Source organism: Zingiber officinale, chromosome 1A (assembly GCF_018446385.1).
Source record: "Zingiber officinale cultivar Zhangliang chromosome 1A, Zo_v1.1, whole genome shotgun sequence".
Taxonomy (NCBI): domain Eukaryota; kingdom Viridiplantae; phylum Streptophyta; class Magnoliopsida; order Zingiberales; family Zingiberaceae; genus Zingiber; species Zingiber officinale.
In genome coordinates, this window is record NC_055987.1 from 153,190,069 (window position 1) to 153,206,619 (window position 16,551).

The window sequence follows — 16,551 nt, forward strand, 5'->3', positions numbered from 1 at the left end:
GTTCCCCCCAAAAAATGGAGAATTCTTTGGAGGGACTTTTTCGTAACAAGAAAAAATAGTAGGGAGTCAATTATTAAATTTACTATGCGCTTCATACTTTTTAATAGATCTTAGTATATACTTAAAATAAATAAACTTATCACTTGCTATTTAATAAATATGTTATACGTTTTGAAAATAGAATCGAAGTATATGTATTAATGGTATATATTTTAAAAATATATAAAGTATATGTTTTTTTTCAAAATGATAAATTGTATTTATTTGTCAATTATAAATTATTTGATACCCTACATAATATTCTGGATCACATCCATATTTATTTTTACATGACAACAAGAGCCCAAAAAAATTATAATTTAAAATAAAACTTAACGGAGAATATATAAAAGGCCAGTAATATGGGGAGAATTGGGTCTCTTATTAAAAAAAATCATAAAATAGTTTCACACCCTGAAGGACTTAATCAAAAATAGAAAATAAACCAAATTGCAAATTAATAAAAATAAAATAGGAAATAAAAAAAAACGACATATTAAATTAAATTAAATATCTATCAAAACTATCCTATTCAAAATAAAATTATTTTGCATCATAAACTGATAACAATTAATCAGCAAGATGATCAAGAAGATTTTCATGAGTGGAAAAGACTAACAATTAATCAGCAAGATATACCACAAAAGCTTGGTTTACTTGAGTGGAAAATCCAGATGGGAAACTGAATATAGAACACTTCACCAAACTCTTCTCTTTTCTGACAGTATATATAATACAACACACACGGACCAAGGAAAATAATAATTCATGTCAAATCTGTACGTTAAAACAAACTCTCTTTATCCCTGCAACCTCAAACTAAAAATCACCATGTAGACGTGGCTTCAGCATCTGTAAACCACAGCAGAATCATCACTCGACATCAATCAGCCACAGCAAAACCATTTGCGCTGCATGGAATTAAGATAGCGGTTATTGGAGTGATGCAGAGAGGGCAGTCAATTTCAGTCAGGATCATAAGAGAAATAGGGGAAGGATCGTACAGTTTTTGAAGGATACTGATAACCGGCATCATCCTGTTGTAAACTGCCTCCCTCGTTTCTTGATGGAGTTGCACCGGAGTTACCGCCTGTCTTCTTTTCGTCCCGAGCTTTGTTGAATATGACGGTGAAACCTTCAGCAGATGCGGGATTGTTCACATCCCACTCCCCGAACTTAGGAAGTGGCTGCCCCTTATCCTGACGTGGTAAAGAGAAATAAAACCAGGCTGATAACACAAATTACATGGAGATAAAGCAAGAAAAAAAACAAGGAATTCAACAAGCTCCAAAAAAAAAAGTTGTAGAACATCATTAAACGAATGCACACGAATTAACACTGTGAGGGAAAATTTACTCACGATTGACCATACAGTGAAAAAATAAAAACGAAAGTTAGGTTACTTGAGTGTTTTCCCCCCATTGAACTGTGCCAGCAGCAATGTTGCAGACAAACTACGAGCTATCAAATTTATTATTGTTATTTCGCAAGTTTTTCTTAGGTGTCTAATGACTAATAAGGATTTTGCAGTCCGTCTTTGTACTCGATAATATTTATTAAAAAAAATCACAAAACAAGTCTGCACAAATGCATACTGAGGAAAAGAACAAACCATATTGTTTTTTCCAGCATCAAGTGAAAGTTAGCCAAATGTTTGAATGTAGATAGATGCTATCAACATTAGTCGCGCTACCTTCTTAGTTTTCTTACACAAACATTACGTTAAGTGTGCTTGTTATTTTTATACGAAGAAGAATGGGAAAATTTTATATATTGGAATTTGTTTGCAAGAGCTTGGAATATTTTGCAAGACAGTTTAGGAAGTTTACAACCCAAAAGGGAGAAAGGTTGAAGGGGGTTTTTATGTAGAGGTATAGTAATTGATTTCTTCACTCTTGGTAACAATGCCCGCATACACCCGCTATTTAAAAGTGATCTCCACCAACTATGAAAAAACTATAGATTCAATTTCTTCTTGTTTTTTAGATGTTTTATTACAATATTTCCTAGATTTATTTTCTAGAAAGTGCTACATATAGTTTCTTTGGTAGATTTTTCTAGAAAGTATTTAACTCAACAGTTTCATATCTTTATCATATCACTTATGCCTAAGAATTCACAGAAGCTAACTTTTACCGCACCAGAAGAGACATCCAGGTGCAAGGGAGCACAATTCTGACAAAGATTGAGATTTCACGTGGAGTCAAGGAATTTTGTTGGCTTGTTGCTGATGCAACATAAGAAATTTTTGTGTGAATAGATGGAGATCTTATACAACATTGTGCAAAGATGAGTAACAAGGCATACGAGAAGGCAGAATAGCAGATTAATACCAAGAATAAAGACAAAACCATCAAAGACGAGCTAGTAAAGGGAAAAACGGGAGATGATTGATTCACCATGTATAGAACTATGGAAGTCAGATAGCTATCCCATGTCAGTTTAACTAAGCCCATATTGGTGTTTACGCTTAGCACCTCATACAAGTTATAATCTACATAATGGCATTTTGGGTACAGGTCATCCACAATATGATACTCGAGACAACAATTGAGGTTAAATTGTAAGCTCTCTATTGGTGAAAAGGCTCTCTAAAATCTATGCAACTGTTTGCCAGACCTGTTATTTTGGTGATGTTTATCTACATAAATCAGATAACTAAATTTGAAGCTACAAATTTCTCAAGAACAAGAAAAACCATCTAACCCGAGGTGGCACTTTTCAGATTCAAAGCAATTCCAGTATATTGAAAGAGACGGTTCATGGAACTTTTTAAATCTGTCTAAGTTCCCTCATTAAGAGTTCGGCTCCAATCAAAGACTACGAATTTAGTGGAAAAGTTTTTTATTACCCTAAAATTAGGATATCCTCCATGCTTAAGCCATCAGCAAATTCCAATTCGGGGAAATTGTCAGGTTAACAAGCAAGATTAGTAGTAGGCCTCCTTAATAACTCGTCTAAATGATATGATTTCCATATGCATCCAAGAAAAACAAAGCTCCCAAATCAGTCAAATGGAAAGCACATCTTCGGTCCCCAGTAAACGTCTTTCTCAACCCACAAAACGAATCCATAGCAAAGAATATCTACAGTGCAAATCACTTGACGATCTGACAATCGAACTACGACCCATAGAGAAAAGCAAGAGCGCGATCTCTGTAATCACCGATCGAACAAAAAAAGCAGTAAATTCAAGGTTTACTCGCCCAAAAAAGATTTTTTTTTTTCCGACAAATAAAACCGCCGAGCAAAGACGCATAAAATCTGGAAGCAAAGGAGATTGCTCACCGAATCCATGATCAAAGACAAGGGACGCCGCGATGCAGACGAGGAGAACCGGGAAGAACACGAAGCGATTCCCTCACCCTTCTCTTCTACGCCTCCAGAGCGATTATACGTGTAATAATTGATATTTTATTTCATCAATATAATTGATCTATCACAAACGGGGCCCACAAAGGCATCTCTGCTCTACCCAATTACCACGAACGTCGAAATATTCTTTTCTACCGTGGAAAGGCAGCGGCGCGGCTGTCGGCGGTTTACCCACCACACTTGCATCGCCGTTGGATCGAGTGCTCTCTGCTTTGTGATTCGCAAACCCAATAAAAAAAATATCGAAACGGCTTTTTTTATATTCACGGTGCTGATTCTACCATACCAGAGGGGTCCACTTCCCGTTCACATTGTCCGGTCGTCCGGTTAAGTCGTGGGTAGGGTTGTTTCGGTCGAACCTTGTTAGGGGAGAACAGTGGTTGACAGCACATCGTTCCACCTTGAAGTATGACAGCTCGTGTGAACGCTAGTGGAGTGGACTTTTGCTAAAGTCAATAGTCATTCTTGTGGGTAGTATTACCTCCGTTAATACTCATTAAGACTCTCTCTGAAATCATCATAATATATATATATATATATATATATATATATATATATATATATATATATATATATATATATATATAGAGAGTTTTGATCTCCTGCGCGCTCGCACAGTGCGCGACTGTGCGCGCGCGCAGGAGATCGGTCAGTTTTTAATTTTTTTTTAATTTTTTAAATATTTTAAATTTCAAAAATCAATTAAAAAATTTAACATTTCCTTATATAAATTTTTAATACCTTAATATATCCCCTTAACATAATACAATACTCAATAAATACTTAAATTAATTTTATTTTAATTTTTTTTTAAAACCAAATACTATAACCTAATTGGAAGGTTTACTTAAACTCCAGAGGTAAAATCTAAAAAAAAAAATAGTTTTAACACTATAACCAAATCCTGAACCCTAAAATAAACTCTTAAAAAAATATTTTTTTTTATTTTTTTTATTTTATAAATTAAAAAAAATAAAAAAAAAATTAAAAACCGTTGTTATCCTGCGCGGCGCGCACGGTCGCGCACCGTGGCGTCGCGCAGGATAACAAAATTCTATATATATGAGTTTTGATCTCCTGTGCGCTCGCACAGTGCGCGACTGTGCGCGCGCAGGAGATCGGTCAGTTTTTTATTTTTTTTTTAATTTTTTAAATATTTTAAATTTCAAAAATCAATTAAAAAAATTAACATTTCCTTATATAAATTTTTAATACCTTAATATATCCCCTTAACATATTACAATATTCAATAAATACTTAAATTAATTTTTTTTTAAAACCAAACACTATAACCTAATTGGAAGGCTTAAACCCCAGAGGTAAAATCTAAAAAAAAAAATAGTTTTAACACTATAACCAAAGCCTGAACCCTAAAATAAATTCTTAAAAAAATATTTTTTTTTATTTTTTTATTTTATAAATTAAAAAAAAATAAAAAAAAAATTAAAAACCGTTGTTATCCTGCGCGGCGCGCACGGTCGCGCACTATGACGTCGCGCAGGATAACAAAATTCTATATATATATATCAGTTTTTTATTTTTTTTTTAATTTTTTAAATATTTTAAATTTCAAAAATCAATTAAAAAATTTAACATTTCCTTATATAAATTTTTAATACCTTAATATATCCCCTTAACATATTACAATACTCAATAAATACTTAAATTAATTTTATTTTAATTTTTTTTTAAAACCAAACACTATAACCTAATTGGAAGGCTTAAACCCCAGAGATAAAATCTAAAAAAAAAAATAGTTTTAACACTATAACCAAAGCCTGAACCCTAAAATAAACTCTTAAAAAAATATTTTTTTTTTTATTTTTTTTATTTTATAAATTAAAAAAAAATTAAAAACCGTTGTTATCCTGGATCTAGAAGCGGCTCCACGTCCAGCGCATCCGAATCCGCTAAAATAACCACAGGTATTTTAAAGAAAGCCATTTTCCTCCGGCCGACTCTGTCGCTTCTCTCTAGGGTTTGTTTCCCAGTCCTTGCGCCTGTCGATTTCGTTTGTTTGAGTGTCCGATCGTTATTCTCAATGGCAACAGAAACCAAACCCGCTGCCTCTGAGGATCCTAAGGTCGATCTGTTCGACGACGACGATGAGTTCGAAGAATTCGAGATCGGCGAAGGTAACATGTTTATTTAGGGTTTTTGTATATATCTTTATTCCGTGGGCTTAAATAGCAATCTGCAAGGTGAAAACCAAACTTAGTCTTTCCTTATTTCCCAAAAGTGGCAATCTTGTTGTTCAAATCAGACTTATGATGTTCTCATCACATTTTTTTTAGTTTATTCGCCGATTAGATTGTCTTGGTCTGTGTAAATTTAGTAGGTAATTGCTTCCTTCACTAATCATTGTTTATCTAAGAGTTAGGGTTTATAGTATAAATTTATTTCTTAATATTTTTCTTGGTGAAGACATGTAGTGGATGAATTTTTGGCAATGGAGTATAAAACGAGAAAGCAAAGTAAACATTTTGAAATATGTTTACTTTGAGGCAGAAGTGGGAGAATAATGTTTAAATGAAATGAAAAGAAAATAAAAAAATGCATATATGTTGCTACTGCTTCAGTACATTACTTGGACAGATTCAAAATGAAAGATATAATATCACTTAATGTTTATTAAATGCTAAAATTTGATTTCCCTTAATATCCTTTATTGTTATTAGATGTTAAAATTTAGTTTGACTCTGACCCACCCATTTGGGCAACAATACTGAAATAGACTAGATGAATTGGATGGAATTTAATTGCTTCCTCTCTACTTCTTTGCAGGCAAATAAGTGAAATTGATACTTTTAAATCTTTTGTTTTCTTTTTATTACTTACCCAAGTAAACACGACATTTTGCAAATGGAAAATTTATTCACATTGTTTTGAACATATGAAGTAATTCTACATGGAAAATAACGGAGTGATGTGAGGCATATAGCTATGGAACAGTAGGCACAGTATTTTTAAATGACTTTATATAGTCATGGTTGATCTTGGTTCCTGCTCCTCCAGTTATTTAGATAGATTCATAATTAATTTTGAGAAAGTGACAACAGTAGTATTTACTGTCTCTGTCTATAGCAGGTTTCAAGCTTCTACAATCATTTTCACATATATTTTGATAGTGTGAAGGTAATATCATTCAGTGACTTGCTTAAAATAGCATGAGAGGCCCAGTGGTGCAGCACATAGATAAAGTAACTTGTTTTTTTGTGAAAAGACTAATAGTAATCATGTTTCTGCAATTTTTTCTACTCATTCTTTTTCAATTTGTTTCCTACTGTTTAATTCTGGTGGCACTTGTTATGGTTCAATTTACTTGGTGCGATGATAAGCAGGCGGACGGTTTTCCCAAGCAACGAGGCTTCGATTCCCACGCAGCGCAAATAAATGCCTGCGGCGCTTGAACCACTTGTGGTGCTGATCCATCCCCTATGGCCCATCTACGCTTCTTGGATTAAACCCCATGGCCGGTGGGAAAATCCTGTGGGTTCGGGCAGGCCAAGGGTAGAAATATTTGGACACCTGGGTTTATAGAAGAAACTTCTTTATGAACTAGAACATCTCAAGTGATAAAATTAGGATTAAAAACCTAGAGCATGATAGTTTCTGAAGTAGGGTTTCAATACTTTGATTTGCCAACATTATTGTTAAGTGATGAGATAAAATGAGAACGCGCAAAGTTAGAATTGTCCTCGCTTATTGATGCCCAGTCCACTACATGGCTTTTGATATTGATATTTTGCTTTCTTTCACCCGTGTCTAGCACTATTAGCTTCTTACAAGGGACTGGTTTGTCCCAAGCTACTCTCTTGGCAAGCCTTGTGACGTGATGCAGCTGGGGATTATACTTGATGTCCTTCCTTGCCTAACACCATTGCCATCTTTGAATATGTTTAGGAGATTTGTATTTAGCAGTTAACGTCACCTGTAAATTCTACATGCAGAATAAGTTCAGAAAGTTCGTTAGGAATTAAGTTGTGGATGTGGAACTGAGTGGATGCGTCTTGGAAACCATGGTTGATTGCCTGTATTCTTCTTGTTACTTCTAAATGGGATATTTATTTAGCTATTGTCTAGTTCTTTCCTGAGAATGACGAGAGCTTCGTGCACTGGACTGACCTTTTTTTTTTTTAGTTCCTTCCTGAGAATACAAAATTTGTTTATGTAGGGGATGCTTCCAGGCTTGTTTTACTCACCTCATCTGCTAAAATTTATCCCTAAAATTTTGACAAATGTCAAACTCTGAATTGCTTCATGTTTTTTTGTTCAATATGTTGTCTGCGAACAAGGTTTAGTTTTCTGATCCAGATGAAACAGTTTGTGATCTCTTCGTATCCGACTTGATGAAACAGTTCTTTCTTAAAAAAAAAATTTGAAAATGTACATTTTGAATTTGGGCTTGATTATTTAATAGTGGACGTGAATTTAGATATTAAAATGTAATGAAATGTGAACAATATTGTAGTTGTACAGCTAGGGTTATTGATATTAATCATGTGAATTGTACTCATTGCAGAATGGGATGATGAGAAAGAAGAAGGCAAAGAAGTCGTGCAACAGTGGGAGGATGATTGGGATGATGACGACGTGAATGATGACTTCTCTCTGCAACTTAAGAAAGAGCTCGAAAGCAACTCTAGCAAGAGTTGAATTTAAGTTGCCCCCACCCTGTTTTCTATTTTGATGCAAGTAACCATTGTTTGTTCCCACGTTAAAGTTTCAACTTGTGAAATCTAGACTTCTGGTAATTTCAGATTTGGATGTTTAATGTGTAAATCGGCCAGGTGCTTGATCCAAAACGCTTTCTGATTTGCAACAAAAGTTCAGTTTGGTACACTATTCCAACCCGAGTATATTTCTATATGAGAATAAACACATAGAATTGTCTCACTCCACAAATAAGCATCAACAGATAGAAAGGACTTGTGCCTAAATGCAGAGATAAATAATTTATTTATAGGTGATATCTATATCTTACGGGAAAGGCATAAAGCTGAAACATGCATGCCTATGAAGTTTTCGGCAACTTAAAGCTGAAACATGCATGCCCATGAAGTTTTCGGCAACTTAAATTGATGATGAAATCATCTGCAATTCTAACATATTTGGACTTTTTGTTTTTTTTAATCGTTCGTTTGCTTAGGCAACAGGTGGCCATTTATCAGCATCCAGTGATATATCGACATCGGCAGGGGGCATGAATTGCCACATTGGATAGCTAGGGTAACCAATGATCGGCATGATTAACTTGTGCCCAGCAGGTTGACCAGGAACTGTGAAGGGGGTAGGTATAACGGGCGGATGAGCAGCATAGATACTAGACCTTGTATTCAGAAGTTTGATTTGCTGCTCTAAGCTTTCTTTTTCTGCCTTCAGCTTCTGCTTCTCTTCACGGAGTTCATTCTTCTCGGCCTGAAGAACATTATTCAAATAACTGATAGATTGTTAATAGAACAATAGAATAGCATATAACAAATTTTGGCTGTAAGGACTAAGGAATGTCATTGCTACCATCCTATCAAAATGCATGAGGCCATCAGTACCAACCTTTCCAATAACAAAAACCATTAGAAAAAAACTTAAATGCAATCATTAAGTATGCCAAAACTGTATTTGCATGAGGCTGGGAAAGAAGTAATAAATCTTGAGAATCATTTAATGTGAAACGCAATAACCAGTAGTTTTCATGGCGAGAGATGCTTGGCTTCTGAGCTATCCGTCGCAAGTTCTTCCCGATTTATCTTGGTGACCGGTGAGAAATTTTGGACCGGACCGGTTACCTCAGGCTCGACGTTACCCTACATGGTTAATTATTTCTTTTAATTATGAATTTATAAGTGGAAACATTTTGGACTTTTCCTTCTGGTCCAGCTAATGAAGAAACTTCATTAGAGATTACCAGTGGAATACAATTGCGAAGAATAACAGATAGTTTTCTAACACGGGAATATATTGGTCTATCACCAAGCAGAATCATGTAAACAAAATCTCTAGGCCAACTTAATGAACTCAAAGTAAGAAACCACCTTGAATGCATAAATGATTGTTCATTCAACTTTCATCATCTTTGTCAAAATCAAATTCACAACATAGACACTAACTGCTATACAACTTGAAGTACCAAAGGAACCATGAGAGTCCACCATTGTATGAAAGAGATTATCATCAACTTGTGTTACTACCAACTATTAGGGTCAGCTTTACGAAATTTTATTCCTCCACCAAACTCTATGACAGAAATATCATTATTTATCCTTATAATCGTAATTCACTTTTTTAATATGTTAACTAAAATTTTATTTGTCTTCCATTAATGATGGAACCTGCTCAAGTCATGTTTTTGAAAACACCTTATCCAATTCCATTATTTGGGCCATCAAAAGTGGAAATTAAACTTGAATCTAAAAATATGAGCGAAATCTGCACTGAAATATTCTTTCAATCTGGTTCAATTCGATTTCAGGAATTTCAAATGTTTAAGTTTGCCCAACATATAATATACTGCTGGATAGGATATCTCTAACACAACTCCAATTGATTCAACTTGTTAAAGAAACTAATCAAACATCTTCCTCCAGCTTATCATGGCAGTCTATGTAGGATTCAATATCAATAGTGGCAATTAAACATGAGGTAAAGCTCATTGGGATTTAAGACAATATCTTATAATACAAGTTCAATCGATTGGTCACTTCCATGTCCACAATAAAGAAAAGTAAATAATGAAAATGAACTTAGGGGGCGTTTGGTTCTTTCCTAGGAATAGGAATCGGAATGGGAATCATTGTATTGTGGAATGGGAATGGGTATGAGCATGGACATCACTCTTAAAAGTAATGTTTGATTAGTTGTATATCTTCTATCGGAATAAATCAAAGTTTCCTTTTTTACCCTTAAAGGAAAATAAGAGAAAAAATTAAATGTGAGAGAAAGATGAATGTGAGAGAAAAATATGATGAAAGAGAATGATGAGAGAGAAAGTATTATGAGAGAGAAAGTGTGATAAGAAAGAATAAAGATAGAGAAAGTGTGATGAGAGAAAATGAAAAAAGAGAATGTGATTGGAGAGAGCATGATGAGAGAAAATATGATGCGAGAGAAAGTATGATAGGAGAGGATGAAGAAAGAGAAAATATAGTGAGAAAAAATGAGGAGAGAGAGAGTCATGAGAGAGATTGAGGAGAAAGAAAGTATGGTGAGAGAAAAGAGAACAGTGAATATGATGGGAGAGATTGAGGAGAGAGAAAGTGTGTTGAGGAAAAAAGGAGTAAGTGTGATGAGAGAGAAAGTATGATGAGAGAGAAAGTGTGTTGAGGAAAAAAGGAGGAAGTGTGATAAGAGATATTGAGGAGAGAGAAAGTGTGATGAGAAAAAAGAGTGTGATGGGAGAGATTGAGGAGAGAGAAAGTATGATGAAAGAGAAAGTGAGATGAGGAAAAAAAGAAGGAAGAGAGTGCGATGGAAGAGATTGAGGAAAGAGAAAGTATGATGAGAGAGAAAGTGTAATGAGAAAATAAAGAGGAAAGAGAGTGTGATATGAGAAATTAAGGAGAGAGAAAGTGTGATAAAATGATGAGAGAGAAAATATAATGAGAGAGAATAAGGAGAGATAAGTGATATGAAAGAAAAAATAAATAAATATATTTTGATATTTGATATTAATGGAGAAAATTTTAGTTTTAAGTCAAGGGTATTTTTGGAATAAGGGAATATTTTGATTGATGAAAATAGGGTAATGACTCATTGAAGGGGAGATACATGGGAATGAGTTATTACCCAATTTCAAGGATTCATTCCCTTATTTGTATTCCTATTCCTATAATCCAAACATTAACAATGGGAATCAATGATTCTCATTCCCATTCCCTACTCCTATTATCCTAAACCAAACGCCCCCTTAGTCTTTGTTATATTTGGGTATTTCTTAGAAAAAATGATTGTGCCATTATTGTAGTAAAGGAAGTCAGTGCACGATGGATCAAGATACTAGAATGAGTTTTAGAACTAAGTTTTGTACATCAATACATAAATATAGGAATGATGCAGTTTCTCTTAAAAAAATGGTTTGTCTGTGTATGTGTTAAACTAATCACAAATATATTTTTCTCATGATTCTTTCTTATTCTGTATGCCCTTTTCCAAGATCACTGTTGCCTTCTCAAAGGTCATCCTCCCCCATGGATGTGGTCTCTGATGTTCCTAACATACACCTCTATATTAGTCTTCAACATGCAATCAATTATACGATAACCGTGAAAAAGTATGTGAGAGTTCTAAAATATGCATCCATTTGACTATAATTATCTAGTTTTTAGATCTATGTACAGTTTCACTTATTCAATGCACATACAACTCATATTGGAAAATTATAGTCCCAAGTCCACCTGTATGATTGTATTAGATCACCACATAAGTGAACATCATAATTTTCAATCTGAACCACCAAAAAGATAGTCCAACTGACCTTAAATTCTTTTGTCTTCTCCTCAAGAGTTCCATTTAATTCTTTAAGCTTTTGTACCTCATTGCGGAGCTGAGTCAACATACAAGTAGCCTCACTTAGAATTGCCGATTTATCAGTTTTTGCCTGCTTTCCAGGTTCCAGAAGATAGGCCAATTCCATGAATCTAAAATCAAAACCAAAGTAAAAAAACCTCAAGCCATTTTGATCATTCATGGTAAGAACTGTGATCTTTGTTGGTTCACATTATAACTAAATAAGAAATAGTACCTGTCATTCAACTTGTCCCTCCTCATTTTTTCTCTACAAGCTTTGGTAGCAGGTTTAGCACAAGTTTCTGACCTAGCACTGCAACTAGAAAAGCTTCATAATCGTAGAAGTACCCACATGATGAAAAAAAATAAAATGAAACAAGATCTAATGAATAGGAAAAGTTTACGCAGTTAACCGCTTTCCATTAACTGGTTCTTTGATGCTACCAGAATTTGCAAATGAACTGTCAATTTTGGAATTGAAAGACCAAATGAGTTACAATTTAAGTAAACATAATGCAATAGATGGAATATCCAAATAACAACAACAAGAACAACCAAGTCATATTCCTCTAGGTGGGGTCGGCTATATAGATCCTTTTACGTCATTGAGCTCTATCTCCTACTATATCATCTATACTTAAATAAATTTTATCTTATTTTATTTTATTGTTACTAACCAAGTTTTTTTTGTCTTCCTTCCTTGTTTGATATGCGTATTTAGTATAGTTTCTTAATTGGAACATTTATTGATCGTCTAAGTACATGCCCGTACCATTTTAAACGTGTCTCTCGGAATTTTTCCTCAATAGATGTAACTCCAACTTTCTCTCTAATGTTCATTTCTTATTCTGTCCATTCTCGTATGCCTACACATCCACCATAACATCCTCATCTCTACGACTCTCATCTTTTACTCATGTGCTCGAATCATAACCCGATATTCAACTCTATATAACATAGCAGATATAATTGCGGTTTTATAGAATTTTTCATTAAGTTTTAGAGATACTTTACGATCACATAAAATATCTGACGCTCTCCTATATTTCAACCATCCTACTTGTATTTTATATAAGACATCTCTCTCTCCCTCCCTCCATCATTTTGTAAAAAAGATCCTAAATATCCAAATACATATGTAAATGTAAAAAGTCCGAGGATGATAAGGCAGAGAAGTAAATTCCAGCAAGGGGAAAACAAAAACAGAAGATTTGCAATTTAAGCAAAAAAAAATATGCAGTAAATGAAATATCTAAGTAGGTAAATATAAATAGTCTAAGTATAATATAAGCATAGATGCAAGTAAATCCTAGGAGAGGACTTGAAAATACATTAATAAAAATAGAAAGAAAGAAATAGAAAAGGATATAAAGTAATACAAGTTATTGAGAACTTGTAATATTCAAAGAAAAGCATAAATACAAATGGCATAAAATACCTGAATTAGCATTAGGAACCATAAGCATTTGGTAAACCCAGCTCCAGTAGATGTAGCCTACAGCCTTAAAAAACTTTATCCCAAAGACCAGATAACCACAAAAAAAGAAATATCAATGACTAAAAACATTTAACAATCAGATTAGTCTAGATCCTCGGACCCTAGATAGCAAAGTTTTTGATTGAGAGAACCAAGATGAAGTCTTATTTATCCTCTATATTTTTATCTTTTCTACTCCAACTAATATTACAAAGATTAAATATCTTATGATACAAGCAGTGTTACCCAACATATATCTCATGAAACAAGGCAAATCAACAATCAATGAATAGATATCACCAGCACTAGAACAAATGCAGCGAACCACTACAGTCGAACAGCCATCAAGCATGAAAATTCACAAGCAATGACTCATTGATCCCTTTAGTTTATATTTACCAAATGAACTTGCCCATATTAATCGATTTGAAAAGTCTTTCAAAGTCAGAAACCTACAGTTCTGGCTATAGTTATGAAGCATCCAAATCTCATCATTATGTATGACAGTGACACGAAACCTACGTTACAAGACAAACAAAACGTAAACGTCAGACCCGAAGAAAGAGACGTCAAAATCACAAATTTCGGACAAAGGAGTGTTTTGATTAGACAATAGAACGAAAGCCCTAAGCTTCGGTGGTGAAATCACCTGACGCTAGAGGAAGAGTTGAATCCCTGAGCAGTCCAATAAAAGCCACCGTTGGTCCCTGCAAAATCGCCCTCGGAAACGGGGATGTCGTCGATCAAGGACTCCAAGAACCAATTAGGGTTCTCCGTAGAGCCCATCGCCGGAAACCTAGGTCTCGCCGGCGGTGGTCAGCGGAGGATTCGGTGTAGGGAAATTAATCGGATTATTTTTTCACTCAAATCCTTTTCTTATTTTCGCTATCGGTAACGGTGGATATATTTGTAAATTGCAGATACTGAAGTTTTGTACCTCCCAATTTACCTGACTTATTGTGAAAAGAAAGTATGGAAAAACCGCGGGTCCCAACGGGTGATTGTATCAGACTGGGCGACAATGAAATTTTCATTTCCGCCCCATACATTTAAAACTTACCTCCCTACATTAATATAATTACTATACGGGTTGAAATTATTACCCAAAAATTGTCACAACGTTAACCCAATCATTATTCCTTCAAATAATAATAGTAATAAGATTGAGAATATAAGCCCGCGATTACCCTTTATTTTTAAGTATGGCGCACTTCAAATATTTTTCTCGAGGGATGGCAAGTCTGTGACTGTGAACATTGGCCTTCTCACTTTTGGATGGAAAAGCTTCCGGAATTAATGATTTTAAAAATTAAATACTTAAATTATAATAAATAAATAAATAATTTTATTATTATAATAAAAGTTTGAGAATATATAATACATATTTTACGACTTGAAAATTTGAAGAGATGAAAAAGTTTGATACTAAAAATAATCTAATAATATAATATTACTATGAAAATAATTTTGCCATTTTACTAATGAGCTCGTTCAGATTTTAAAAACTAAAAGGCACTATATACTTTAAAATGTACTAAAGCTGGTATTTCTTTTTCAAAATATTATATATATATATATATATAGACACACACGACTAGGGATTTGATCATGACCTTGTGATAGACTTGATCATGATTCCAAAGCTATGGTTCTTGAAAGTTTGTCTCTTAAAGTCGAGGTAAATATCTCACTTATGTGCTAGTCACTATTCCAAAGATTAGTAGTCAGTCGTGATTTACCTCCTCCGTGTTAGTCTTAAGACGGGTTAGCAAGGGCGAGCGTATTCACCTTGTGTCATAATTGAAAGGTTATCTCTTAATCTTAATCATTCAAGAGCATTATGATTTATGGTTCAAAAATCACTAGGTACAATTTGATTCAAGGTTTGAGATGGTTCATGGTTCATAATAGAAAAAAATCTCAAAAAAAGTGATGGAAAGGAAGTCCATAGAACGGGAAGATAAAATCCATCCCGCCAAAGAATAAAGATGAATAAAAATTCGATAGCGCCAAAGAAAAAAAAACTGTTAGTAACAATCAACTATTAGAGATGACAATTTTCTTAGAATCGGATAAAAAATTTAATATTCATCCCGAACGAAAGAAAGTATAGAGAAATTTTTTGAACCATATTAAATAGGATAATCAAGTAAGAATATCTAAGTAATCGAGTATGAACATGGATCTAGTAGAATCCTATATAAACTTGACCTAAATACCCAATTATATATATATTTTTTGATTTTTGAAAATAAGAATACATTGTGACATCAAATCTTGATTTATTCAATTTAATCAAATTAAATTTTCTTTAAATTAAATTCTAATCAAATTATCTGAAATAGTCAAATGGAACTTTTAAATTCAATAGATTTTGTTAGTTAATTCAGTTTAATTGAATTTTTACTTACTCTCAATCGGAAATATATGATCTTCTAAAGGATATAGAGATGGATATATCCAATGAATATGAGGATAAAAATAAAAATTTAATACTCTATGGAAATGTAGGCAAAAGATGTATATAAACAAGACAGGAGCTAAGAAAATAAAATTAGATTCAAATCCACACATAAGTGGATTTCGATACAAAATGAGTCTCACAAGGAATTACTTATGAGTTACGGTAGGAATGAATGGTGGGATAAAAGTTAAACATGTCATTCGACCTAACTTATGCATTCCTTCTTGGTTAAGCTAAGGACCTTTTGTTGCATAATGCTCTTCATGGGTCCATGTTATATATATTTTCTCATCCTGGCATCCTTTTTTTCCTTTTATTTTCATAAAATTAACTTTTTCTCTAGTCATTCTTGTTGGGTCACTCCAGGAACTAAAGGGGACGAATATCTTATCTCGCTCGGTTACATGCTTCGTAGATGTTGTTACAGCGGAAAACTCGAAACAAACTCTTCCAATGCTAATAAGATGAATTTACTTGCTATCCACCTTAAACGATGTGACTAACCCAAGGATCCGATCCTTTTTTGTTAGAGTAGGTGCCCTACAAGGTCAATTGTTAGCTAGGGCTTTATTGACTCTTATAAATAAACAACCTTTATTTTAATACAATTCAATTCAGTTTGGCATTACTTTATCTTTATACCCATGCGATATGCATAGATAAAGTCCTTGAATATACTATAGTGAAATGTGGT

General features: G+C 33.8%; 3 protein-coding genes across 7 annotated transcripts; 1 reads left to right on the forward strand and 2 right to left on the reverse strand.

Moving 5' to 3' along the window:
- Nucleotides 1-736: 736 nt before the first annotated feature.
- On the reverse strand, nt 737-3,474 carry LOC122038030 (protein NOI4-like). Its single transcript, XM_042597574.1, has 3 exons — nt 3,328-3,474; nt 1,044-1,238; nt 737-950 (listed from the first exon to the last, which is right to left on the reverse strand). The coding sequence occupies exons 1-3, from the start codon at nt 3,334-3,336 to the stop codon at nt 927-929; spliced, it is 228 nt and encodes a 75-aa protein (XP_042453508.1). The 5' UTR covers nt 3,337-3,474; the 3' UTR covers nt 737-926.
- Nucleotides 3,475-5,350: 1,876 nt separating this feature from the next.
- On the forward strand, nt 5,351-8,259 carry LOC122038032 (protein DELETION OF SUV3 SUPPRESSOR 1(I)-like). The gene is made up of 2 exons (XM_042597580.1): nt 5,351-5,549; nt 7,937-8,259. The coding sequence occupies exons 1-2, from the start codon at nt 5,456-5,458 to the stop codon at nt 8,068-8,070; spliced, it is 228 nt and encodes a 75-aa protein (XP_042453514.1). The 5' UTR covers nt 5,351-5,455; the 3' UTR covers nt 8,071-8,259.
- A 110-nt stretch (nt 8,260-8,369) lies between these two features.
- Nucleotides 8,370-14,289, reverse strand: LOC122038031 (transcription factor ILR3-like). 5 transcript variants are annotated; one of them, XR_006127789.1, is made up of 6 exons: nt 14,043-14,267; nt 13,355-13,411; nt 12,330-12,377; nt 12,152-12,229; nt 11,885-12,047; nt 8,370-9,218 (listed from the first exon to the last, which is right to left on the reverse strand). XR_006127789.1 is itself a non-coding variant. In XM_042597575.1 (5 exons), the coding sequence occupies exons 1-5, from the start codon at nt 14,177-14,179 to the stop codon at nt 8,560-8,562; spliced, it is 714 nt and encodes a 237-aa protein (XP_042453509.1). In that variant the 5' UTR covers nt 14,180-14,289; the 3' UTR covers nt 8,466-8,559. The 5 variants fall into 5 exon arrangements, 4 of the variants coding, with proteins under 4 accessions (XP_042453509.1, XP_042453511.1, XP_042453510.1 ...); XM_042597575.1 differs by lacking the exon at nt 13,355-13,411 and having other exon boundaries at nt 8,466-8,832; nt 12,152-12,235; nt 12,321-12,377; nt 14,043-14,289; XM_042597577.1 differs by lacking the exon at nt 13,355-13,411 and having other exon boundaries at nt 8,466-8,832; nt 14,043-14,288.
- Nucleotides 14,290-16,551: the final 2,262 nt, after the last annotated feature.